The 27,500-nt window shown below is 41.2% G+C and overlaps 1 protein-coding gene across 3 annotated transcripts in view; it reads left to right on the forward strand.

Moving 5' to 3' along the window:
- Positions 1–16,926, forward strand: part of LOC147017373 (T-box transcription factor T-like) — a 58,845-nt gene extending 41,919 nt beyond the window's left edge. For all 3 annotated transcript variants that reach the window (XM_085846978.1, XM_085846979.1, XM_085846977.1), the window contains 2 exons: positions 6,051–6,156; positions 15,512–16,926. In XM_085846978.1, the coding sequence (XP_085703104.1) occupies positions 6,051–6,156; positions 15,512–15,749 (344 nt within the window). In that variant the 3' untranslated portion in view covers positions 15,750–16,926. The remainder of the gene's footprint in view (positions 1–6,050; positions 6,157–15,511) is intronic.
- Positions 16,927–27,500: the final 10,574 nt, after the last annotated feature.

Genomic DNA, 27,500 nt, shown 5'->3' on the forward strand with positions numbered 1-27,500 from the left:
CCAATGGAGAAAAAGACTCGATGAACTGGGTACATTCACAATGATAGCAATTTATTTATGAAGCAAGGGCGAGGACAGGCATGTGGAAAAATAAAAGGTTTTATTGCTTGGATGTACAGCAGGGGGAAGCAAGGATTGATGAGGTGCAGCAAAATAGATGCAAGTATTTACAAGACAAAGACACAGGTCAGAGCTGTTCCGATACTAAACTTCTACAATGTTATCTTCTATAAACATGACGGGCACCATCAGACACATTACCACAAGGAAAGTTTGAGAGTAAAGAAAGAGAGAGAAAGTACGAGGTGTTTGCAATCTCTTTTTAAATACCTGGCGTGGCCAACAGGCCCATGCCTCCCAGTCACTTTGGAGTAGGATGTGGAGTGGGGGGGGGGGTGGGGGAGAAGGGAGGAAAACGAATGGTGTCTAAGGTGCGTAATTGTAGGAGGTGCGGTGAAGTTTGCGATTTTTGACGGTGTAATGCGGAGAGGAAGATATATAGATGTAGGTCAGGGGGTTTTAAAATGGATGAAAGAACATGTGTGAGGAATATACGTCAGTGTAAAGAGGTCTGTATGTGTAAATGTTTATCGGCAAAGGTGGCTCTTGGTCTGGTGTCTCCTGCTCGCAGGTGGACTCCATCCTGTTCCACCGCTCCGTGACTCCAGGAACAAGAAAGGGTGGGCCAGATGCGAGAGAAGAGTGGGCAGGCCAGAACGGAGAAGGATGCGCCAGAGAGTAGAGCTCTCTTTTTTTACTTCCCCAGCAGGGGAGCTTGAGAGCAGAACAGGCAGATCGATGGGTGTACTACAATGCCCCCACTGGCTCAAGGATGCTTACCATGGCTTTGGCCCCGCCCAGCCAAGGTTTCTGCACCAGAAATGGCCTCATTTGCTCTGCACTTTACCACATGACGGAGCTCCTAGAATAATTGGGGCGAGGGCAAATGGGGGCAGCAGTTGAGCAGAATGCTCGGGCTAACCCCTCGATATTGAACTGTACCAGCACACACTCGTGCTCTGAGCTAGATGACAATGTCCAGCTCCGGGTATCTATAAGGGTACGGGCTGTCCCTTTTCTCCTGCCGGTCCAGAGGGAGGTGGTGGTCATTGATGGTGATGGTGGTTGAGTGATGGCAGTGGTGGTGTGGTGTAGTGGTCGTAGTGTGGAGAGTTTGTGATAGAAGCAGTTGTGGTCGAGATTGTGGCGTCAATGGTGATTGTCGGCGAATTTGAGCTGTGGTCCGATGATGTGGGGATTTTTAGGAAGGCGTTGTGGTGGTTGTAAAAACGTTGTAGCATTGGGGTACGAGTACAGCGAAGGTCTGAGGTGAGCGTCGATTTGGTAATGGTGCGAGGTTTGAAAGGGAAATGGCACACGTATGTAAATGAAGGCCGCCCCTGTTGCTATGCATTCAGGCATGCGTGAAGAAAGGAAGTTTGTGTGTAAAGTAAAGTAAAATAGATAAAATAAAAAAAGAATGGGAATAAAGACCTTCCTAAAAGCCCACAAAAACGAATTTCGTTCCATAAACCCACTGGACATAGGGAAGGACTATATAAAAAGGATACTCGTGAAATATGACTCGAGACCGATATTTTTTGTGTGCCATTGCCTCGGGGGTAGCGCTGGCGAAGCAGAATCGCAACTATATTTGGTGTGTGTGTGTGTGTGTGTGTGTGTGTGTGTGTGTGTGTGTGTGTGTGTGTGTGTGTGTGTGTGTGTGTGTGTGTGTGTGTGTGTTTGTTTCGATAGTTCAATATATATATATATATATATATATATATATATATATATATATATATATATATATATATATATATATATATATATATATATATATATATATATATATATATATATTTATATCTGTCTGTTTGTCTATCCCGATGCAAGCACAAACCGTTTGAACCAGAACAACCAAGGAAACAATTTGACCTCGAGCTATCAAGAAAGGAGTGCACGGGATCTGCAACAACACTACATTTGACTGCACCTGCAATATGAACAAGTGTTCTATTTGGCGCATTTACAGATTTTGGTGCATTTTTCCCGAAAATCGGTCCCGTCATTTTCTGCAACATCAGGTCCCGTAATGTGCATAATGGTTGTTTCAGGAAGTTAATGTGGCAATTTTTTTTTTTTTGCAGTTTTCACAAATCCCAACAACTTTACCATGCCACCAAAGAAACGGGCAAATTTTGGCAGATTTACATCAGCAGCCACAAAAAAAAGAATCCCAGAAGCAGGAAAGCTCACAATAAAGACAATCATACCTTGAAGCTGACCATCAATGACAAGTAACAGCCAGAGCAACAGAAACATTGCAAGAAAGACAATCTCCTCACATAAAAAAAAAACAATTAATCAAATACAGCCTTTTGTCTTAAACTCTATTTTATTTAAACTGGGGAAATAAGATGAAATTTAGCCCGGGCAATTCCAGGTACCTCAGCTTGGATAGATTATATATATATATATATATATATATATATATATATATATATATATATATATATATATATATATATACATACATACATACATACATACATACATACATACATACATACATACATACATACATACATACATACATACACACACACACTAGCGTGGATTGGCTCACTTCGCTCACTTCACCGCACCACACGGCGCTATAGACAGGCTTGTTTTAACTGAGGATAAGCTCGTGAGTTGCCGTATTGTTATGATTTACACCAAGCAGAAATCAAACATTTATTTTGCAAATACAATTATAATATATGTGATATTACATTTTTATAAACAATTGTAGTTGAAAAAAATTTTTTTTCAAAAAAATGTTTAAATAAAAATATCCTTGGGAGGTACACATAGCAAAGATAGGTGCAGCCCGGAAGTTTGGTGCCGTTTCACAAAAGTTTGACGGAGTAGTTCAGTGACAACACAGGAAAGGACAGAAACTACACAGATGTGTGTATATGTATGTATATATATATATATATATATATATATATATATATATATATATATATATATATATATATATATATACATATTGTTATGGAAATGGCCCTTATTGGACTAATATGGAATAGGCAAAGCCTAGAAGCAAACGTAGAATTCTTCTTACATTCGCTTCTTAAATATATCAAATTAAACAGTCTTTTTGCTATTAAAAAATTAATATTATCTTAACATTACCTTCACAACAACTACACCACCGAGAACAGGTTCTCATCTGAAAAAAAAAATCCTCAACATTACATTCACAACGACAACTACACCGCCTAGAACAGGATCTCATCTATAAAAGTTAATATTACCTCAACATTACCTTCACAACGACAACTACACCGCCTAGAACAGGATCTCATCTACAAAAATTAATATTACCTCAACATTACTTTCACAACAACAACTACACCACCAAGAACAGGATCTCATCTAAAAAAATAAATACTAGAAGTGAACGTAGAATTCTTCTTACATTCGCTTGTGACTTTATCTATAACTTGTTCACAACTGTATACGCAATTTCCGGTTACTTCGGCCTGGATTCGGGATCAGTGATCAAATAACGTAAATCACGATTAAAAATTATTTTTTGATGATGCGGGAGATATCTTTATTAAAATCAGTAGAGGAAATATACACCATGTCTGATATTATTTGGGTCTTTCATGTCTCCGACGATGACTTTATCTCCCGGCATGCATCATTCCCCATGACAAAAACCGGAAACAAAAAAATAACCAGAAACAAAACAAAAACGGAAGCAAAATGGTCATAGCCAACGACACGGATTCACAATTGCCAGGGTATTGTGTTGTTTTTGTTGTTTTCTATTCTCTCATGTGCACGCATTAAGTAATATTCATAAGATAGAAAAAAAACCCAATCGTGTTTATACACCGCACAGCGTTTAACAACAACCGGAAGAAGCGAAAGGTCATATCCAATGACACGGATTCCAAATAGCCAGAGGTATTGTGTTGTTGTTGTTGTTGTTTCCTATTCTCTCACGTGCACGCGTTAAGTATGAAGCTCACTGCATTCGCTACTAAATATAGGATTAGCTCAGAACCCCCATTAAATGCATGTATAGCTAGGTTGTTTGGTAACGTTTACGTTATATGTGTGTCGAGAGGTGTAAGAGACTGTTTAATGTTCGTACAGTGGTGGTGAAACAAGAATTCCCTCGTATTCCTACCCCATCCCGGGATAGGCCCCTCCCAGTCGGCTGAGGGGGTGTGGCCTGGAGAGAAGGTGGAGCTAAGGGGAGGAAGTGATGCGAAGGGGCAGAGCTTTTTGTTCGGCAGTCGCCGAGAGAGACGAGCTCGTGTTTTGGAGGCGAGCGAACGAAGGAGGGACAGTGTGGAATCTGCCGGTACAAAAACGGCAGTCGGCTTTGAGAGGCTGCCTGCACGTGGAGTCGACGATCGACTCGTATGGAGAGGTGATCGACAGGTTCGGCCTGCGTCTGGCCGTAGAGCCTCCATCCTTACTCACCTCACGGCTGGACACATTGTCGATCCGGCTGGGGAGCTCGGCACCTCGATTTGGGCTTTGTCTGGTGCACAGGCCAGGCCTGGATTTGTGTGCTGGACCTAGAGAGAGATCGGCTGAGGCCCATCATTGATCTGGCGGACTTGTGCCTTCGACATTGCGTGGAGCCGGAACGCGCTGAGGAGAGCGTGCGCACGCGGTACCTTGAGGGAGCAAGAGTACGACACCTCCATTTTGCCACGTGGCACGTTTGAGCGTGAGTTCGAATCCGTGGACATTCGCCTGTTGCGAGCGACATTCGTGCTTTTGACACTATCCTCTCGTCCATGAGACATCACCAAGTACTCTGTCTTGTCTTGCATGCATGCTGTCTGTCTGTCTGTCTTTGTCTGCACGTTGTCAAAGGCATATTTCGGTAGCGATCCCCTCGAAACCTTTAGTCCGTAATACCCAAGTTAAGAATGGGTTGAGGATTGTTAATAAAACCATTGTGGTGACTTTTGCTTGTGTTGTGATCCCTGATGTTCCTCAATAAATCTGGTTGATTCAGATGAAGTTGCCGCTATGGATTAATTTGTGTCGTGTCGAGGAACGATCCGTTCGATTGACATATAACACTAAAAATGGTTACAGACTGGCAGAAAACGCTCGGCATCTGACAAAACCAGTCTGTAACCAGGGGTTCTATTTCCCCAACTGGTAAGGTACAAGGATTACGTTGGTATCGCGATTGAAGGCGCGTGATCCGAGACCTGTGCTGAGGCGTTATAAACCCCGGAGACGGCGGTGGTGAGGGTGGCGGATCCCCAACAATATATATATATATATATATATATATATATATATATATATATATATATATATATATATATATATATATATATATATATATATATATACTCGTTAAGATGAATGTCCAATAAGCCAGGTTTTGATAAGGAGAATACCAAATTTACATGATATTCTGAATTAAATAATACATATTCTCCACTTTTTAATTCTCTCATGCTCATGATATACTTTTACATGCAAGAGTGGGACCCTCCCATAAGCCCTTGCAGATTACAACCTGACCTACTGTACATTGAATCCTACTTTAAAAGCTGTTGTTTGGCAGGAGATAACAATAAGCTTCGTTATCTTCAGAAGAGATGGACTGATTTTAACCATGATTGGCTCTTTTTGTTTGCCTTGCAGTCCTGATGTACTATAATTACCACATTTTACTTCATTCTACCCAGTAAGTTAAAAATCAAATGCATACCAATAATGTCAATTTCAACTCGAATGATGACCAGTTTTTGTTTACAATTAATACAATTAATTAAATGATATATCTGGTTTATTTATTTCCGTAAATATTTTTCCTTCACCTTCACACTCTCCTTCCCCCTCAACCCCCAACCCCGACTCCTTCCTCGCTTCCCTATTTTCCTCTCAGGCAGACACACTGATATTTCAATAGGATATTAATGTGTCCTTGATTGTTTACATCCCTCACACTTTGGAGTACAGTGAAGGTCGAAGAACATTACGAACCTCTTTCTTTCTCACCTCAGAAATGACCGACACATCGATGATGAGCCCCCATGACACTTGGCCAGGTCTACAATATTCAGCACATGGAACCGGCGGTTTACACCACACAACTGCTTTGGCTGGCAGGTAACAAACAGCACAGCAATGTCGTCAGAGTTTATCTCCAGCCACACAGTTCAGGAAATAGCTGTACACAAACATGCACCTCCTTACTCATTAAAATTGTCAGACACTTGAGATTCTTCTCGTTATACAGTTGCCTGCAAAGTTTTCACATTTTTATGCCACATGAGCTTATTTCCTGATGCTCTCAAATCAAATTATATATATATATATATATATATATATATATATATATATATATATATATATATATATATATATTAAACTTCTCCTTTCGGCTGCTCCCGTTAGGGGTCGCCACAGCGGATCATCCGATCCGCATAGTGATTTGGCACATGTTTTACGCCGGATGCCCTTCCTGACGCAACCCTGGTCGCCTCTTACGACACAGGGATATGGTACACCTATTTTAACCGGGGTATACACCGGCCCAGTATACTGGTACTCATTTCGCCGACCTCGGAAGGATGACAGGCTGAGTCAACCCCCTGGTGTATTAATTCAGTGGCCCAACGGGGCTTGAACTCAGGACCTTTTGGATCCCAAGCCGCTGCCCTAACCACTGCGCCAACACACCAGGCTTATATATATATACATACATATATATATATATATATATATATGTGTATATATATATATATATATATATATATATATATGTATATGTATGTATATATATATATATATATATATATATATATATATATATATATATATATATATATATATATATATATATATATATATATATATATATATATATATAGTCTTTCCAAACTACTTCAGAGTGATAAAGCAAAAACATTCAGATAAAATGTGAATAACACTGAACAACAAAAATTTTTTACTGGAGATGTGTAAAGTGATTTAGACTAATTTGGGTACGCTGATTTCAAAAATCATAACCGTTTTGCTGTATCACGTCAGGATTTACAGTAACAGAAATATTCCCATTGCCTAGAAGTCAGGATTTCAATGAAATTTACAAAAATTCATTTATTCATTTATTTCATCATGAATGCTTCAAAATTATAGAAATTACAGAAAAACTCCACTAGAATGGAATTAAAAATGCTTTAGGCATTTGGCTTTGCGTTTGTGCTGCTCTGTGTCAGTTTCACGATGCAGGAACCAGCAGAAATCGCCCATCATGTTCGGGTTGTGCCGCCCTTGGTAACGCGTCTCCATGAGTGAAATCTCTTGGTGGAATCGCTCGCCGTGCTCGTCCGAGACTGCTCCCAAGTTGTCAGGGAAGAAGTTCAGGTGCTGGTGTAGGAAATGGATTTTCAGGGACATCCTGGAGCCAAGTTTCCTGAAGGACTCCAGCAGCTGCTGCACTATTTCTTCATAGTTGTCCGCGCGCTCGTTCCCCAAGAAGTTGTCCATCACAGATTTGAAGCTCCTCCACGCTGCCAGCTCTTTGGGGTTTAGAGTTGTCGGAAAAGTTTCGTCCTTCATAATCTGTTGGATTTGCGGTCCAACAAAGACACCAGCCTTGATCTTGGCCTCCGACAAGGTGTTGCCAAACTTTTCCTTGAGGTATAAAAACCCACGCCCATTCAGATCCATTGCCCGTACAAAACTTTTCATCAAGCCGAGCTTTATGTGGAGTGGTGGAAGGAAAACCTTGGCTGGGTCGACAAGGGCGACATGCTTCACGTTGTGTCGACCAGGTACATGCTCTTTTTGCTCTTCCCAATCTTTCTTCGTCCAGTGATTCTTGTCGTCTCTGCTATCCCAGAGACAAAGGAAGCACATGTATTTCGTGTAGCCTGACTGCAGCCCTAACAACAGCGCCACCACTTTCAAGTCTCCGCAGATGTGCCAGTTGAAGTCATTGTACTTGATGGAATCAAGCAGCTGCCGCATAGTCTCATAGGTCTCTGTCATGCCGAATGCGTGAGCCAGTGGGACTGATGGTTTCTCGTTGCCATTGTGGAGCAAAACAGCCTTCAAGCTGTTCTTCCCCGAGTCGATGAAGAGGCGCCAGTCTGCAGGATCGTGATCACACCCAAGTTCTTTCAACAGACCGTTGATGTCACTGCAGAATGTCATCGTGTCTTCCATCTCAAAGAACTCAGCCATGTCTCTGTGACGTGCTCTGAACAAGGATATCTTGGTGTTAGGTTCAAGTAGATTCCACTGCTGCAGCCTTTATCCAAGCAGCTCTGCCTTCGCCTTTGACAGCGAGAGATCTCTTACAAGATCATTTAAGTCTCCCTGGTTCAGAAGGTGTGATTCTTGAGTGTCGGGTTCAAAAGGTTCATCATCACCATCCTCTTCACCACTGCTTACAGCTATGTTCTGATCAGCTGGAGGTGTTGGAACGGGGTTCTCGTCATCATGAGGCACAGGTTTACGAGCAGAGATGCAGTCAGCGTACTTGATGTGACCTTTAGTCTTCTTGTTGAAGCCGGCGATGCTTGTGCAGCAGAAATAACAATCATCATGATGATTCTGCGGCTCACGCCATATCATGGGCACCGCAAATGGCATGCTCGCGCGCTTGCCCACCAACCACTGAGTCAAGGTTGTGTGACAGCTTATGCAGCAGATGTGTGGTGCCCAGCTCTGTTCTTGGTCCCCCACCTTACACCCGAAGTAGTGAAAGTAGGCGGCCTTCATTTTCACTGCTGTAGATATACTTCGCTGTTGATCTTTTTTGGTATACCGACCACAGACATAACAGAAGTTGTCAGGATGATTGGTACAGGAACGCCTACTCATCTTTATCTGAAAGAAAGAAATATAACACAAGTTAACAACAATTGTACGAAATAGACATGTTAAAGACATATGTAAATTTCATTGAAATCCTGACTTCTAGGCAATGGGAATATTTCTGTTCCTGAAAATCCTGACGTGATACAGCAAAACGGTTATGATTTTTGAAATCAGCGTACCCAAATTAGTCTTAATCACTTTACACATCTCCAGTAAAAAAATTTTTTTGAAATTTGTTGTTCAGTGTAATTAGATGAACAGAGAAAATCAGATGATTCTCAGTTGCACAACTATTCAAACCCTTTGCCTAATTAACTGAAAATCACTTCAGGAGTAAATTATTTGTTTGAAAGGCTACAAAATAAGTGTGCAAGGTTTGACCTGTTTGTAATCAGTGGTTTAAGTTCAAATTTAAGCTCCTGCACTTATCTAAGGAGTTTTAAGGTGCAACTCACTTGGTCAACCAACAAGGGAAAGATGAAGACCAAGGAACTTTCCACAGAAGTCAGACATAAAGTGGTGGAGAAGCACTGTTCAGGAGAGGGTTATAAAAGATTTCAAAGTCACTCATTATCCCTTTGAGTGCGGTGTAATCCATCAACAAGAAATGGAAGACATATCATACCACCCAGACTCTACCGAGATCAGGTCGACCATCCAAACTCAGCAGCTGGGCAAGCAGGAAACTGGTTCGGGATATCAGTAGAAATCCAAGAATGACTGAAAGATTTACAAGACTCTACATCCAAAATGGAGGTCAATGTGCATCAATCAACAATATCCCGTTCCCTTCACAAAGCTGGCCGACATGGACAGGTGGAAAGAAAGAAGCCATCACTGAGAAGTATTAATCTAAAAGCTCTTATGGAGTGTTTTATATATTAATATATATATATATATATATATATATATATATATATATATATATATATATATATATACACACAATGTCAAGCCTGGTGTTGGCGCAGTGGTTAGGGCAGCGGCTTGGGATCCAAAAGTTCCTGAGTTCAAGCCCCGTTCGGCCACTGAATTAATACACCAGGGGGTTGACTCAGCCTGTCATCCTTCCGAGGTCGGCAAAGTGAGTACCAGTGTACTGGGCCGGTGTATACCCCGGTTAAAATAGGTGTACCATATCCCTGTGTCGTAAGAGGCAACCAGGGTTGCATCAGGAAGGGCATCTGGCGTAAAACATGTGCCAAATCACTATGCGGATCATACGGATGATCCGCTGTGGCGACCCCTAACGGGAGCAGCCGAAGGAAGAAGGAGAAGATATATACAATGTCAAGGCTTGTGTAAGAGCTAACACACAGAACATATAACAATGGGAGCAGGAAACAAAAGGGATGGGAGAGGGAAGCACAAAACAGTGCAGAATAGACACATGAGAAGATCTGTGGAAGGGAGAGGGATGGGGTGGGGTACACAGGGTAAACAAGATGGACACTACAGGGACCTTCAGGAAGGAAAGTCGGGAATATGAAGGAGGTGGGGTTTGGAGCGGATTAGCGGGGGTAGAAAAGATTGTGGTTTTGGATGGGGGGAAGATAAGATAATGGTGGTGAACAACTGTTTTGAAGACCTGGAGGGAAGAATGGGATTGAAGAGAGTGAGGGAGTTTATTCCAAATGTGGGAAAAAAGAGGAATGAAAGAATGAATATGAGCAGTGATTCGTGAATTTGGTAGTTTTACCTGAAGGGGATTGCTGGCGGAGCTTGAGCGCCCTGCAGAAATATAGGGGTGGGGGGGGGGGATATCATCACGGGAGATATCAATGATCCTAAATGCCTTGGTTTCCACAGCATGAAGCCACGAAAGGTGAGAGGCAGGAGCACCAGTCCAGAGGGGAGAGCAGTACTCCAGCAATCTGCGGATGAAAGCTTTTTATGTGGTCAGGAGCTCAGGTTTGCCAAGGAAGGACTTTGCACGATGGAGGATTCCCAATCGGCGACTGGCTTTGGAGGACAGTTTAGAAATGTGGCTTTCCCAGGAAAGATCATGGTAGACAGTGAGACCAAGAAGCTTGAATGAAACGAGTTCTTCAAGAGGACTGTTGAGAAAGTAGATGGGGGGGGAGGGGGGTTCCCGATGATCCTTTTGGAGAGACGTAGTGAGAGTGTGAGATTTGTCAGGAAAGTGAGAGTGTGAGATCTTCATTTATTTGTAATATTGTTCATTAGAGTATGTGTGTGGTCTAATTATACCAGCACTAGTTAAATTGCCTTCACTCGTGCCGATTCTTCCATTTGGAGTCGTTCATTTAGTATGTGCTCATATATGCATACATACCAAGTTACCCCCCCCCCCGACCCTCCCCCGTATTCCTTATACATTTATCCCTATCCCTCTCCTCACATTACTCCCATCTCCTCAAATCTCCTTTCTTTCCTCTCCCCAATCTTTGCATGAGACTATTTTGTTTTTGTGAGCCACTGCAAACATAATTTTTTTTTGAATCGGAATTTTAATTTCCAGAGTCTTTGTTTTACACTGTCCCATCAGATAAGTTGGAGCAAATATAGCTTTGGTGTGTGTGTGTGTGCGTGTGCGTGTGTGTGTGTGTATGTGTGTGTGTGTGTGTGTGTGTGTGTGTGTGTGTGTGTGTGTGTCATTGGTTATCTCCATTTGCGGGATTCAGCAGGTGAAACAAAGTCCTCCCAGGACTCAGAGTATCCACCTTCGCTTCGGTTGGGGATCACAGTTCATGGACCAAGCTGTTCAACTTTGTTGTTCTCAGAGTTTTGTTCCAAGGGCTCTTTTCAGGATAGTCACTGATCCCCAGACTGCCTCCAACTGCAGTTCGTTTGTGGTAATATTCCTGGGGATGGTTTTCAAAATCTCAGTGAGGTTCTTCTTTATACTCTAATTTATCATTAGTGGTGCAATTTTGATGCTCTTCAGCTTCCAAGACCAATTGATCTCATTTTTGAAGTCCTGGTATTTGGTCATTTTCTTGATTTCTGCATTATTTAGTGCAAAAATCACTGGGTGCTGATATCTCAATCAGCAATACTTTTTCCTTTTGTTTGTTTTTTCCTGAGAGTGATGTCCGGTCACAAGGCTTTGTTTTCTATTTGTTTGTTTTCTATCCGCTCGATCGGATCATGAGGTTGTACGTGAGCGTGACATGCTTATTTTCAATGATCGCCCTTGGGTTGTGTTTCCAAGAATTTACTGGAAGTTGGATGTTGAAATTTTTGCTGATATGCCAATGAATCAATTTGCATACTTTGTTGTGCCGTTGTGTATAACGTTGTTATGATGATAGTTTTTTGCATCCTGAAAGCAGGTGACGAGTACTTTCTGCTTCCATCTTGCAGAATCTACACTTGTCCGTCTGGCTCAGTCTCACAATCTTTTTAAATCCATTGGTGTAGTGTCCTTGATCTTGGGCATTTATTGTTATTTGTTCTCCGTCCCAGTTGAGCTGATTTATTCTTAGCCATTCCAATGAGCCTTTTTTGTTGATCCCAATTCAGTCCAATTCTGTTTTGTATTTTCCTGCTCTTTCGTTTTTCTCCCAGTTGTTGGTGTATATTTATTTTTATATTTTTATTTTGTCTTTTTTTTGCAATTGTTGGGGCTGTATTTGTTGCTATGCCTGGTGTTGGCTTAATGGTTAGGGTGGTGGGCTTCGGATCTGAGAATCCTGAATTCAAATCCCACTTGGCTGTTGAATTAATGCCAGGTGGTGTTCACTCTGCCTGTCATCCTTCTGAGGTTGGCAAAATGAGTAGCACCTTGCTGGTATCCTGTGTTGGAATGGTGACCTGTCTCGGATTGTGTCCAATAGCCAAGGAGACTGCTTCGGCAGCTCCAATGCTCTGCACAGAGTATGGTCCCAATGAATGGATGGATTTGTTGCTGTTTCATTTTCCTGTGCAGTATCCTCTATTTGCACCTGTTTTTGGAAATTCTTTGCAAGGTGAGTTAAGGATACATTTTCAGGTTTGTTGTGTTCATGTTTGTTTACAAATTGAATCTGATAGTCTGTTGAGCATTTCACATACTCATCTGGTCCAACACTCGTCACTCTGTGCACCTGGTTGAGTTCCATCAGGCCACACCCTCCCTCTCGTCTCAGAAGGTACATTCTCGGGATGCACTGGTTGTTGTAGAATATTTTATGGATGGCAAGGAGTTTTCTTGTTTTGATGTCGAACTTATTGATTTCTGATTGAGGTCAGTTTATTATTCTGCAGATGTATTGGAATACTGGTACTGCTAATTGGTTTATGGCTTTGATCTTGTTTCCTGGGGAGAGATACATTTTTAATATCAGCTCGTTCTATGGGGGTATTCTTTGGTGATTGTTTTGCACATTTGTTTGTGACATATTTAGTGGCCCTCTTCTATTCCAAGGTATTTGTATGATGCTTCTTTTTTAAAATTGCTGTATTGTTATTTCAAGGTCAATTTCTGTATTGTCTGTTTTTGTTGGTTTACCTTGTACAAATATGGCACACTTCTTTCATCCAAATTCCATTTGAATGTCCTCTAAGAACTGTTTCACTAGTTTTCGCTGTTCTGTCAATTTTTCGTCATTCAGTGCAAAGAGCTTGAATCATCCATGTATAGTAGGTGTGTCACCTTTCCTCTTTCTTTGTATGTCCTTCGATTGTTTGTTAGGGTGTATCCGTGTCATTGTTTGTTGATGAGGTTACTCAGTGGGTCCATAGGTAGATACAACAAGAGGGAGGAAAGACTGTCTCCCTGGAAGATCCCATGGTGTATCTTCAAATCTGGTAATTGGTATTTCTTTCTGAGTGCTGTAATATCAATATGTTATTGCAAAGTTTCATTGCTTTCTCAATCAGTTTGATTATTTGGGGATTGATTATGTGTGTGCGTGCATGCGTGCGCGATATGTGTTGTATATGTTTTCTTGTACATTCCTCACCTGTGAGACGAAATGATTTATCTCTCAACTCTGTTTATTCTCCAACATTATTTTATGTTCCATGATCTAGGGTACGATCCAGCATTGCCCAGTGCTGTTCTAATCCTGTTGGCATTTTGAAGAAATCAATTTTTTTTTTCTATTTTTTGTGTGGGGCCTAAAATACCTCCCTAAACTCACTAAGGAATGGGGTAAGGGATCATTTAATATTACCTCTCACATAGCTACAAAGGCTTAGGCATGACAGAACGATTTCAATACTGTGGAAGCCCCACGTATTCACGGATTCTACATTTGCGGATCCCACATATTCATAGGCGTATTTTTTAGAATTATTTTAATAATAAATATGGCCATTAAATCTCTCCAAAAGGGGTGCTTTAATTAACCCAAACACCCAATGTTCACTCTTGCACTTCCTTGGAGTTTTCTTTGTATGTATGCAAAGTTTTAGGCTGCTCGGTTCCATAGTTTTGGAGTTATGGAGGAGACACACTGACACACACACACACACACACACACACACACACACACACACACACACACACACACACACACACACACACACACACACACACACACACACTCTCTGACATTTATTAGTATCGATAGATAAACCCTTACAAGGAATGATAAGAGACATTTTCCCATCTTTCGCCTCATGATGCGAATGTGAACTTCTGAAAATCCATATGACCACTGTACGCTGCTCCTTTTGGGTAGTGCTCCATGGTAATGCCCTGTGAATACATTTCCAGAAAGATCTCCATAAAATACATCAGCCACATCCCATCTTGCACCCTAGAATTCACAGAAGCAAATTCACTGAACAATGGCATTTCTCAGTCAATATTCATTTTGTTTCTCCTTTGTTTCTCCTGTTTTCGTTACTCGTTTTCATCGCTTCAACTCTCGGCTTCATTTGTGTTTAAAACAATTGGGAGTGAGAGGCGATGGCATATGGCCTCCTCTTTACCATCACGGACAAGCTGGCAAGATTTTAGTGTTGTCTTACACCCAGCTTTGTCCATCATTCATGAATTTACAGTCCACCAGGAGCTTAACAAGTCCAAAGTTTCTGTTCACTTTGTCTTCTTTTTTTTTTTCTCCCACCTTTATGACTGCCTCCAAATAGCTATCCAATTGTCTGCCTTTATTTTATTCCTTTGAAAGTAATGGATACTCATCATTTATCATCCCTTTCATAACCACCTGTGATACTCATGACTGGTTGAGTTGTTAACAATGTCTATCCGTTCTCTATTAAGTTTGCCTGGTCCCTGACCATACATCTAACGTTTTTTTCTGCCTGCTCTCTACAACCGAATTGTCAGTATGCTAAACTTCCATCCTCTGTCATAAACTTCCGTCTGAGACATTGGATTTTAAAAGTTGGTCTTTCAACTGTAAGTCCTTGTGGTTGTCTTCAAGGCTACCGTTTTCACAGTTTGGACAGAACTTCACTCACAGATACCCAAAGCAATACAACAAGCTTTTTAAGGGGCATTATGAACACCTTCCTGTTGTGGCTACACAACATGAAACGCTACTTGTTGTCATCACACATGTTATATAAATTACCAATCGAGTTTATTACTGGAAGTCAATGTAGGAGGGTGCATTGGATGGTAAAACTGTAACAACTAGTACAGTGTCACCTACAACATTGTTAAAAGTACATTTGGCTGTACTTGTAGTCAAACACTAAGATCCACATTCGGTGGTAGTGTGTCTCCCATTTCCCAGGCCATGCACGTGGGCCTGCCCATGACTTTCTTCCGTGGTGCTTCCTCTTCCTACCCGCTTGGATCCTCATCCAGTTTGCACATTGCCACTCCAACTGCGTACGACTCGGGAAGCTGTCATGGAGATTCCACAACTGTAGATTCCAGCTACGACGTGGGAAACTCTTCTCGACTCTTGCCCCCTGCGTGGCAATCACTCAGCCTGCCAGCCATGCAGTGACACTGATTACATCCCATTAATCGAAATGTCAAGACCTTCAAACAGTTCAATTTCTGAGATGGACCACCAACGTCAGATTGAGGCGAACTGATTTTATGATGTCACGAATTATCAGCCGGAGATCGGGGGTGTATGGGGGGTCTTCGGGGTTACAACCATCAATTGAGGTTCAATATCTCATCGCTGAAACCCAGATAAGCCTCTTTTATCGATTATTGAGAGAGAAATGGAAAAGAAAGAAAACAAAACAGCCTGTCAGTACATTTAATTTAGCAGAGTGAATTTGATCCACATTGAATTAACTTTATAACTCTCCTAGGATGATGTTTAAAGCTTTATTTAAAACCTTTCCTATTTTTGTCCTGACAAACATTTTCGTACCATCTGGTGGAATTAACATTCCATTATTTAAAGTGTACTGAAAGCTTTCACCAGCTTGCCACAGTGGCATATCGTTTCAACAACAACTGCTTATCCGCAGGTGTCACATAATGATGAGAATAATTATTTACTATAATTTGCCTCAAATAACAGCTAATATCATCCGAGCTGGATGGAAAATATGCAAGTATGGGCTGTAAGCAATTTAATACTTTTGCATTTTTATTTTAGTTGTTGATGGACAAGTTTGCACTAAAACCAAATGTTGTTTTTGTATGCAGGTATTGAAGGCAAATCGTTTTTTTTTTTTTCTTATTTTTTACATATCATTGTACAGTATGTACTTCATTGACAATGCAACAGATGACCTATAGATTGTGTGCAGAGTATTGTGAGAGGAGGTGACTAAACAATTGTGACTACATCTGTTGTAATGACTTGTATTTTGTTTTTGTTGTGGGTTGAATGGGAACCAATGGTGTGTACATACCTACCTGTATTGGTTTTCGTTATCAGGGGAGAGAGAGAGAGATGAGATAGAGATAGAGATATATTGATATTTTGTTATTAAATTGGGGAATTGTTACCAAATAGTGGAATAATCGCGAGTGTTCAGTCATCGCATCCCACGGTATGGAAGGTACAGTACACAATGGGTTTGCCTCTCCTGTGCGGGTTCTGTAAATACAAGATGGAGTGGTTGGGGCGTGGGGTGAGGGGTTCATCAAGTTCCTGACTTATCCTACATAAGAAACTTGCAGTTTCGTATCCATACTAGCCCAAGAACATTTTAAACTCTGCTCATATACAAATAAATAATTTCTAATTATCTGACTATGCTAAAGTTCATTGTGTTGTGGATAACCACCTGAAGTTTTGGTAGTAATTATGCAGATTAAAGTGGTAGTTTTAGATGAATGTTTTTTTGCAAAAAAAATTCCCCCTATGTGTTTACTCAGTATTTTTGTTAGCGAGCGAGTGATACAAATCTTACTGTAATGCAGCTCTCATGTATGTATGTTTGTATGTATGTATGTTTGTATGTAAAAGGTTTTGTAACCATAATGGCGCCCCCTGGTGGTGGTGGTGGTGGTGGTGTGTGTGTCATAATTTTAGTCTATTAATTACGTACGTCTATTCATTAATTACACGCTATTTAAATGTACCTTTTGACCCTTGAGACTGTTGAAACCCCTTCGAACTTTGAAGACCCCGAGGACCCAAAAGTCCTCAAGGACCCAAAAGTTACCGAGGACGCATAACTTCCAAAAGTTCTCAAGGACCCAAAAGGTCCCAAAACCGAGGACCCAAAACTCCAAAAATGTCCCTGAGGACCCAAAAGTTCCAAGGACCCAAAAGTCCCCAAAAGTTTCCAAGAACCCAAAAGTCCCAAGAAGCTCCCGATGACTCAAAAGTCCCCAAGGACACAAGACCCAAAAGTCCCAGAGGACCCAAAAGACCTAAAGGCCCCGAAGACTGTAGATCCTGTAGACCTTTTAAAGACTCAACTATACTACAAAAAAAATCAGTTAGAATTCCCATGTTTTCAACACACGTCATATTAAGGTATATGAAGCAGCTTAATCCTGCTTCTACCACAGCATGGCATTCTTATAACAAAATAAAAAACAAAAACGAGGATAACATTGCAACATCTAATAAATAAGATTCATGGGATGTCTGTCTGTCTGTCTGTTCGTGTTTTTTGAAAGGACCGCTCGACTGACACCACCAAATTTGGCACACAGACCAAATCCGACCACGGGGTTGTCCTAAGTGCATTCCCATCCACAACTTCAGCCTTTTAAGACCCTGAAGAACCATAAGACCTTTTTCTTACATGTTTGAGAGATTAGAATACATGCTTGAGAGAAGACTTTCTGCATGCTTGGGAGTTAAGACCCCCGAAGATGCAAAGACCCTTAAAACCATTGAATTCCCCAAACGCAATTGAGACACTTTAAAACCCTGAATACCCCAAAGACCCTTTGGACCCCAAAGACGGTTAAGATCCCAAAGACTCTTGAAGACCCTTTGAGACCCTTAAATCTTTTGAAGACCCTTTAGACCTCTCAGAGCTGGAAGACCCTTTCTACTTTGAAGACCCTGAAGAACTGTCAGACCCCAAAGATCATTTAAGACCTCAAAGGTCCTTAACACCCCCAATGACTTGTAAAACCTAAAGACATTTAAAACCCCAAGACCCTTGAAGACCTTTAAGACCCCTTTACCGACTGGTGTTCCCTAAAGAGAGCCAAGTGCAGAGAAGTCATGCTTCAGGTGCAAAGACAGGTGAAAGAACACCTGCTGAACCTGTGTTTATTGTTGGACTATGCACAAGTTTACATACAGGTATATCGAGGCTCATGGAAGACCAGAAACATCACCTCGACCATCATATGATCAAAATCATTTCAACTTTATCGTAGCAGTTTCGACTAGATTACACCATGTTTCTATTTGAAAAACAGTAGGCCTAAAAGGCCAGTACCATGGAATGGTGACGATAACACATTAATGTCCACAAAAACTCTGATTTCTCCACAAATTGTCTGTCCTCAGCTGAAACCAAAAAGTAAAACATTTGCAAACGTTTTGCATGTTGATCATAGCTTACATATAACATGTCATCTAAAGGATGCAGCAGTATAGTAAAAGTACCAACAATAATAATAATATGGGTACAGGTTGTAGCACCCCATAGTGCATGTACCATGCAGTAATCTCTCTTCTCTTTCACATCACTGATAAATGAAAAAGGCATTTCTCCTGCAGTTACACCAAATAAGCAGGAATTGCCAACACTTTCAAATGAAGTTGAGTTCTGTGATTAGTGAGAGGGTTATCCTCAGGATTAGAGCTGCATTTGTTTTGAGGGTTGTCAGGTTACACAGACATGTAGTTATGAGGCTCGTTGGTGTAATGGTTACAGCATCTGCTCTGAGTCTGGGAGAGTAGTGGTTTGAACCCTGGCCAAGTCATACCAAAGCCTTTTTTTTAATGGTACTTGCTGCTTCCTTGCTTTATGCTCGGTATTTGAAAAGGATACAGCATACACAAACAACTGTAGGTTGGCATGTGTTGTGCAGGCTTCATTGGTTTTATGGCCTCCTCCTGCATTTAAGTTCCTTGTGAAGGAAGTCATATAGTCAGCACCGTAGGCACTGAAAAAGTACCTGCACAGAAATGGACATGATACAGCCCTTCAGAAAGTTCAACCAGCCTATGTTGACCTCATAAATAATTGGTGTTTAAATTCAATGATCAAATATGCAAATCACCTTTAAATTTCAAGTCAATCAAATGAAAATTGACAATTTTAGAAATTTGTCCTAGGTTGATCTTTTGGTCAAACAAACAAACAAAGCTGGTTGAATCCAGTGACCTGAAATATAAATCTTCTTCAAATTTCAAGTCAATCGGATGAAAATTGAGGATTTTAGAAATACCACCTGAGTTGTTGACCTTGGGACTGTTGACAATTTGCTCCATGTTGATCTCAAAAGTAATTGGTGGTTGAATTCAATGACCTGAAATATAAATCCTCTTCAAATTTCAATTCAATCAGATGAAAATTGAGGATTTTAGAAATACCACCTTAGTTGTTGACCTTGGGACTGTTGACATTTTGCTCCATGTTGATCTCAAAAGTAATTGGTGGTTGAATTCAGTGACCTGAAATATAAATCCTCTTCAAATTTCAATTCAATCAGATGAAAATTGAGGATTTTAGAAATACCACCTTAGTTGTTGACCTTGGGACTGTTGACATTTTGCTCCATGTTGATCTCCAAATTAATTGGTGGTTGAATTCAGTGACCTGAAATATAAATCCTCTTCAAATTTCAATTCAATCAGATAAAAATTGAGGATTTTATAAATACCACCTTAGTTGTTGACTTTGGGCATATGTTGACCTTTTGTTCTCTGTTGACCTCAAAAGTAATTGGTGGTTGAATTCAGTGACCTGAAATATAAATCCTCTTCAAATTTCAATTCAATCAGATGAAAATTGAGGATTTTAGAAATACCACCTTAGTTGTTGACTTTGGGCATATGTTGACCTTTTGTTCTCTGTTGACCTCAAAAATAATTGGTGGTTGAATTCAGTGACCTGAAATATAAATCCTCTTCAAATTTCAATTCAATCAGATAAAAATTGAGGATTTTAGAAATCTCACGAAAGTTGTTGACCTTTGGTCTGTGTTGACCTTTTGACCTTTAGACCTCAAAAACAATAGGCTTCTTACTTGTGACAAACTCTTCCATGTGGTGACGTTTCGTGAACATCGGTTTGAAATTGTGAACTGTAGGCGATAGACAAACAAATGAAATTGCCGGAATCACTTTGTCATATCTCCATGATCTCTGAAAAAACAGAAACCTGGAAATAAATTTGGTTCTTATCAGTGGATAGTGCTACTGTTTAATGAGTTATAGCACTTAATTTGGTCATGATCATAACTTGGAAGTCAATCGGTCTTGATATGGCGTTTTTATCGCAATTTGAGATTTTTGACCCGACCCCCCCCCCCCCGACATTCGACCCCCGACCGCTAAGAAGGGTGTTGGTGTGACACCCCCAATGAGACATATGGTTGGATGCAGAATTGGAAGATGCACATTTTAGATTTGGTTTGAAGTCGATACGACCATTTTAGCGGACGTTATTGTGAAAATATGAATTTCGGTTTTTCGGTGACCTTGACCTTTGACCTTGATTCACCAAAAACGACAAGTGTCTAAATTGGACCATGGCCGACGTCTGTACCCAGTTTGATCATGATTGCTGAAACGGTGTAGCTACTACAGGGTAAATAAACACACAAACAGGCAGACAGACAGACAGACAGACACAGAATGACACACACAACCAACCAACATAATTGCCGAAATCCAAAGAATTAAAGCAATTAACAAACAAGTAGACATCGTGCAGAGCACGATATTTGCAAAATCCATACAATGAATGTGACCTCAAAAATAATTGGTGGTTGAATTCAGTGACCTGACATGCAAATCCTCTTCAAATTTCAAGTCAATCGGATGAAAATTGAGGATTTTATAAAAACACCGTAGTTGTTGACCTTTGGCCTATGTTGACCTTTTGGGTTATGTTGACCTGAATAATAATTGGCTGGTTGAATTCAGTGGCCTGAAATAGAAATGCTTTTCAAATTTCTTGTCAATCAGATGAAAAATTGACAATTTTATAAATTCGGCCGGTGTTGACCTTTTGGCCTATGTTAACCTCAAAAATAATATTTGGTAGTTGAATTGAGTGACCTGATATGAAAATATTCTTCAAATTTTAAGTCAATCGGATGAAAATTGAGGATTTTAGAAATACCACCTTAGTTGTTGATCTTGGGCCTATGTTGACCTTAAAAATAATTGGCTGGTTGAATTCAATGACCTGAAATATAAATCCTCTTCAGATTTCAAGTTAATCGGATTAAAATTGAGGATTTTAGAAATACCACCTTAGTTGTTGACCTTGGGCCTATGTTGACATTTTGGCCTATGTTGACCTCAAAAATAATTGGCTGGTTGAATTCAATGACCTGAAATATAAATTCTCTTCAAATTTCAAGTCAATCGGATGAAAATTGAGGATTTTAGAAATATCACCTAAGTTGTTGACCTTTGACCTATGTTCACCTTTTGACCTCAAAAACAATAGGTTTCTTGCTCATGACAAACTCTTCGATGTGGTGAAGTTTCGTGAAGATCGTTTTTAAATTGCGACTTGCAGGCGACAGACAGACAAACAGACAGAATAACAAAATCGACGAACCAATACGCTTGAAAAATCTTCGATTTTGCAAGTAACAAACAAACAGAAATGGGTGAAAACATAACCTCCTTCACCTCCGGTTGTGGAGGCAACAAACAGTTTCAAACGGAGCATCTCGCTGCCATTACAGAATTTAAATTGCATCAGACGTGGCAATAAATATCAATTGTTACTTGCTGGCTCGATGATGCCGGGCGTAGTGACGTGCGCCTGTAATCCGGCTATTCGGAGGCTTGGGTTGGAGGATCGCTTGAGGACGGGGACTCTGCATTGGGCTGCGCTATAAGAGGGTGTAGGGCAGCCCAGAATCATGGCGAAATCCAATCCATATCCCTGTGTCGTAAGAGGCGACCAGGGTTGCGTCAGGAAGGGCATCCGGCGTAAAACCTGTGCCAAATCAGTATGTGGATCATAACGGATGATCCGCTGTGGCGACCCCTAACGGGAGCAGCCGGAAGACGAAGAGACTTGCTGGCTCGAGGACAGAAGATGCCGATTGTATTTTTCCCCTCTCCATCCCTACCCTGTTGAGAATCCCATGCAGGCACGGCCATCTTGCGAGGAAGGTCAATAAATGAGGGTCGGTTTGGGACTTTGCACTGTGATACATACGGGGTACAATTTGTATAATCAATTATACAGGCTGCACTTTTACACAATGGAAAATATTGAATGTCCAAAAGCTATATGTATTCATCGAATATGAACAATATTCTTTAAATGTATATATATATATGTATATATATATATATATATATATATATATATATATATATATATATATATATATTTGTCGTGAACAACATTCTCAATGTGAGCACCGGATGAAATCATTCTCTTCCATTGTCTGCAACACGAGTGTTTGTTCATTCCAAAACTTTCACCCTGAGCCACATGAAAGTTTGTGGCCATTGCAGAAAGATTTGACTCTTGAAAAGTTCCCATTTGCAGTGTGGGTTGACTCACTGTAACTCTGGTCCAACACATTCCATGGTGTTTCAACTCCTACTAGTATGCATCCTGATGATTGTTGAAGCCTCTGGTTCAAGCACAGACTTCTAAACGACCTTTAGTCGTGTCCCCCTCCCCCGTCCCCCCCATGTCCAAAACTGCACCAAAAGCTATCTCCATAATTCTTGATAAAAGATACGACGTTTGGCACAACCAACCATTGATTTATACCAACCTGCAAATAAATCAAATCCATCACCGTTTCGGTGGCCAACTTGTAGCAATTTGAAGCCCGCAGAGGGAGTGAACAGCTTAAACCCTCTCCTTCAGTCACGAGTTGAATCAGGTGCGCAATCCTGCCGAGCAGACAAACACGCAGCGTCCAGTGCTGATCACCCACAGGATGATTCTCGAAGGTGGCGGGTGCATGCAACTCGTGAAGTCGTTGCCTCTATCTGTTCGACATCAACACGTGATATACGACCAAGACACAAAACGAATGCATCGATGACATATTTTCATCAGTATAAATTGATTTCCAGTCCCAGCATCGTGCAATAGTACCATTGCCTATTGCAGAAAACTTTCAGAAGTCCATGAGACTTGGGGAAAGGATGGAACATATTAACAGAAAATCTCAAAGCAATGCAGTTCTGTGTTTACCAAACACAAAGAAACAATCAGGAGTCTGAACTCAAGCTCAATGGTAGAATCAAATGGCAGCCACAACAGCAGTCAACACAGGGAGGGGTACAAACGCTCTCTGGCAGCAAAGTTACTGCACATTGTAGGTTTTAACGACCAAAGGTTTACAAAGGTGTGCTCAACCTAATTATCCCAATCTTCTTGAGGGGTCGATGGGGAAAAGTCCCCCACCCCCAGGTCCACAAACCAGCTGGCTAAGTTTGACATTTGGCTAAATGGGGAGGAACTTGTAATTTGTTCAGGTTGCCGGTGATAACTCACGTACTTTTTACGAAAGTCATCTTGTGATCTTTATGGTCCCCCAAACAATACCAACAAATGAGAAACCTAGCTTATAACGTCCTTCTGAGGGACAGCACCCTTGATGCAACACCCTGTCTGTGAATGCACCAATCAGAAAGTTTATACAGTCAGGTCGGGAATCGAAATGACGACGTAGCTCAAAAATAAACGTGCGACACGCGACCTCTGAACCATCCAGTTGGATATAAGGACGTCACAATCATGCATGATAATATGGTCACAAGACCTTCATGATTTTTTTGTTGAATGAATCTTCAGTAAAAGCCAACATAGGTCCTTTTATGACATCATGGTTCTGGGTGCTTTCATATAGTGAGATTTTGTCTTTTCTTTACGCACTCTTAAAAGATGAACGGCATGATTGGGAAACACATTCATGCGCTATTAAAAAATTAACTGGAAACTTCTCATCCACGTCAGCCTCCGCCACAGTTATATCAGAACACACTGATTCATCACACGGTCACGGATTGTTTAACCCCAATATGGGGCCGTTTGAAAATTATTTAATGCTATTTTTGGGGGGAGATGCGTACCGTGCATGCTGACTAATAATTTTTATTTGACATGTGATTAGATTTTTCAGGGTGCATATTTCGAAAATCGACCTCCAACAATAACCATGCCGAGCTCTTATCGACCTGCAAGACATTGCACGTAAATATTATCCAAGGGTAGGCGCTCCAAAAGTTGAAAGTTTTGTGTCATTCGCTTAAGTGGTTGTGACAAAAACGAATTTAAAAACAAATGAAGGTGAAAAAGTGAGGGCCTCGGCTGACGATCCACAACGTGGTCAAGGATGGTTGGTGCACACCTATCACTAGTTATATTCAGGTTAAATCATGGGTTTGAATTTCCTAGTAACTTGTATAAAACATACTCTGTAACAAAACCTCAAGGCAATTTATTCCTCAGAGGTCATCAACAACTTGCGTACTCATTGGCAAAAATTTTAACTGCTGCTCATTTGGCCAAATTCAATCTCTCATTTCCTTTCAAATATGTATGCAGAGCTTATTGAACAAGTATCAAGGACAAAACAACTATGAGTTGCCTTTATGAGTGTGATGAAAGGCGCACTGACCGCGAGTGCGTTATATTTATTTGTGCACCTAAACCTACAAATTAAGCTTAAAAGGATGGGGTGGAGCATGGTGGGTGGTGGCTGGGTCACAGCCAGGCTAACCCACACGCGGGGTTGCAAGTACTCCGCCGAATGGTTATCTTGTATATAATTTCAAGTGTTTGTGCGTTTATTTATGCATTTGTTTATTACTCTTTCATGGCTCAATCATAGCACCTCGAGGCCACACATTTTGGATGTAGGTACTTCGGAATCTGGGTAAGATTTCAAACTAACACACATTGGCCCGTGTGTCTGTTTTGAGGCCATCAAAGTCCACTATAAAATGTATTTTTGGAGGTGGGAAAATAACCGGAGAAAAATAGCAGTGTAGCCACAGGCAAAAGGTGACCACCATGAGGTCAATAACTCCATAGCTTATCAATGGCCAACACATCCCGAAACCACCGTCAGGAAAAGCTGATCACCATGAGGGCAATAATTCCATACCTTTTCAATGCACAACTTGTGCCGTAATCCCTATGTATGAAGTTTGCTGGATGCGTGTAGAATGAAGTTTGCTGGATGTATGTAATGCTGGATGTGTGTATGTACATATATATATATATATATATATATATATATATATATATATATATATATATATATATATATATATATTGTTGCGGTTCTCGGAACCGCATGCATACAACAGATAGTTGTCCTGAGTCAATTATTCCCTTAATATACATGTAGCTACTGTAGGTCCCTACCTTTTGTCTAGTGGGAAGACAAGGGAGTGTGTTGCGATGGGCTATTAGTTAGATTATTAAATCATTTTTCCCTTTTTATTTTATTCCCTCCTTTTATTTTCTGAAGTAAATTTTCCTCGCTTGCTACCCTCATCCCACTTACCACAGCGTACCACCGTCTACCCGGAGTCTCGTTTTCTGAGGCAAAATCCTGACGCGCACGTTCTGCTGGACAAACGCTTTAAGCTGCACCACCATCCATCTGCCCAAGGTCAGACATGCGCGACGTATCACGTACGTTTTGCACCCAAGTGGGCGGGCTATACCGGCATCTGGCCGAAACCCAGCCCAGGAAGGCGGACCATGTGAAGGGTCGGAGCCAGTCGGAATGCCCGGCTCGGACGATGACGTCGGTTTCGGCATGGCTCATCTCCGAGCTCCGGGCTCCATAAAGACGGAGGGGTCCTCCATGAATTGAGGACAATGGAGGAGAATTGAGGAAAATTGTGGAATTGTAGAAGAAGTTGGTGTTCCTGCTACTTGTCTCCGCCCACACGGTCGACCAAGCATCCTGCCTATTGTTCCACCCTCGCCCTCTGGTCTCCGCCCTTCTCCACTCAAGCTTCTCCTACAGACACGATCACGACACGTGCAGCTGTGGCCCGTACTACGCAACCATTGTCGGGTACCACACCATGGAGCATCCCTCCCCCGAAACGCTCAGGTACCGAAAAACTATAACCTCAACCCCCTTCCTCGCTGGCTGCAAAAGTCCTTTTCTTTTCATTGGGTTTTCTGTGTCCGAGTGTGTTGGTGCCTGTCTGTCAAGTAAGCCTGTATAAGATCTTTTGTTGTTGTTACTGTGAATAATCTCGCATCAAGTCTGCAATGTGTCTGCTTTGTAAGTTGCTTGTATAATTGCCGCACCCCACATCTCTCTCATCTTTCCCTGCGTTACATACCCAATAAACCTTTGTTGGCCACATGCTTTTCCTCGCTTATTGTAAATAAATAATTGTTGTGGAAATTTACCCAGCTCGCCTTTGTCTTTTCCCTCATTGATGCAGCACGGTTCGGATCTAAGTCTAGCCGGGTCTTTATTACCAACAATCCGTTCCTTCGAGCCGGTACGTCCTTGGTAGTGTCGCTCGGCTGCATCCGATCTGGAAAGGAGATCCAATCCGGGAGCGTGATCTGGTTCGGACAAGATGTACCGAGGGCGTGGTTCCCCGGTAATTAAACCACGTGGTTAATAAGGTAACCCGATTCACCCATAGGCGGGAGGACTCTTGGTCACGCGGTTGAGTTATTGGCGTCCACAGTCGGTTAAGCGACCCGCCGCATCACGGAATTATCCGTGAGCGACGGCCTACAATTCCGGGGAGTCTGGTGGGAATCGACGAAGCTTCCCCCACTATATATATATATATATATATATATATATATATATATATATATATATATATATATATATATATATATATATATATATATATATATATATATATACTAGTAACGGTGCCCGTCTTGGACGGGCATCACTGGCAACATATGGTAAAAGACAGATAGCATGAATGTATTTTAAACAATATATTATATCATTTTTATCCATTGATTATCATTCAGGTTTTCCCCTTCGACTGTCCCGCAGTAGCTCCACTTCGATGACATTACCACGTAGTTTAGTGACGACACAACGTGTACCATTCGTGAGTTCCAGAGGATCCATAGAGCGCATTAAAATTACAGGGCACCCGACTTTAAAGTGATCCAAAAGGCCGGATCAGTTTTGTGTACAT

The sequence above is a fragment of the Eptatretus burgeri genome, chromosome 11, assembly GCF_056783735.1.
Source record: "Eptatretus burgeri isolate ZD-2024b chromosome 11, Ebu_testis_v1, whole genome shotgun sequence".
In the NCBI taxonomy this organism is placed as follows: Eukaryota; Metazoa; Chordata; class Myxini; order Myxiniformes; family Myxinidae; genus Eptatretus; species Eptatretus burgeri.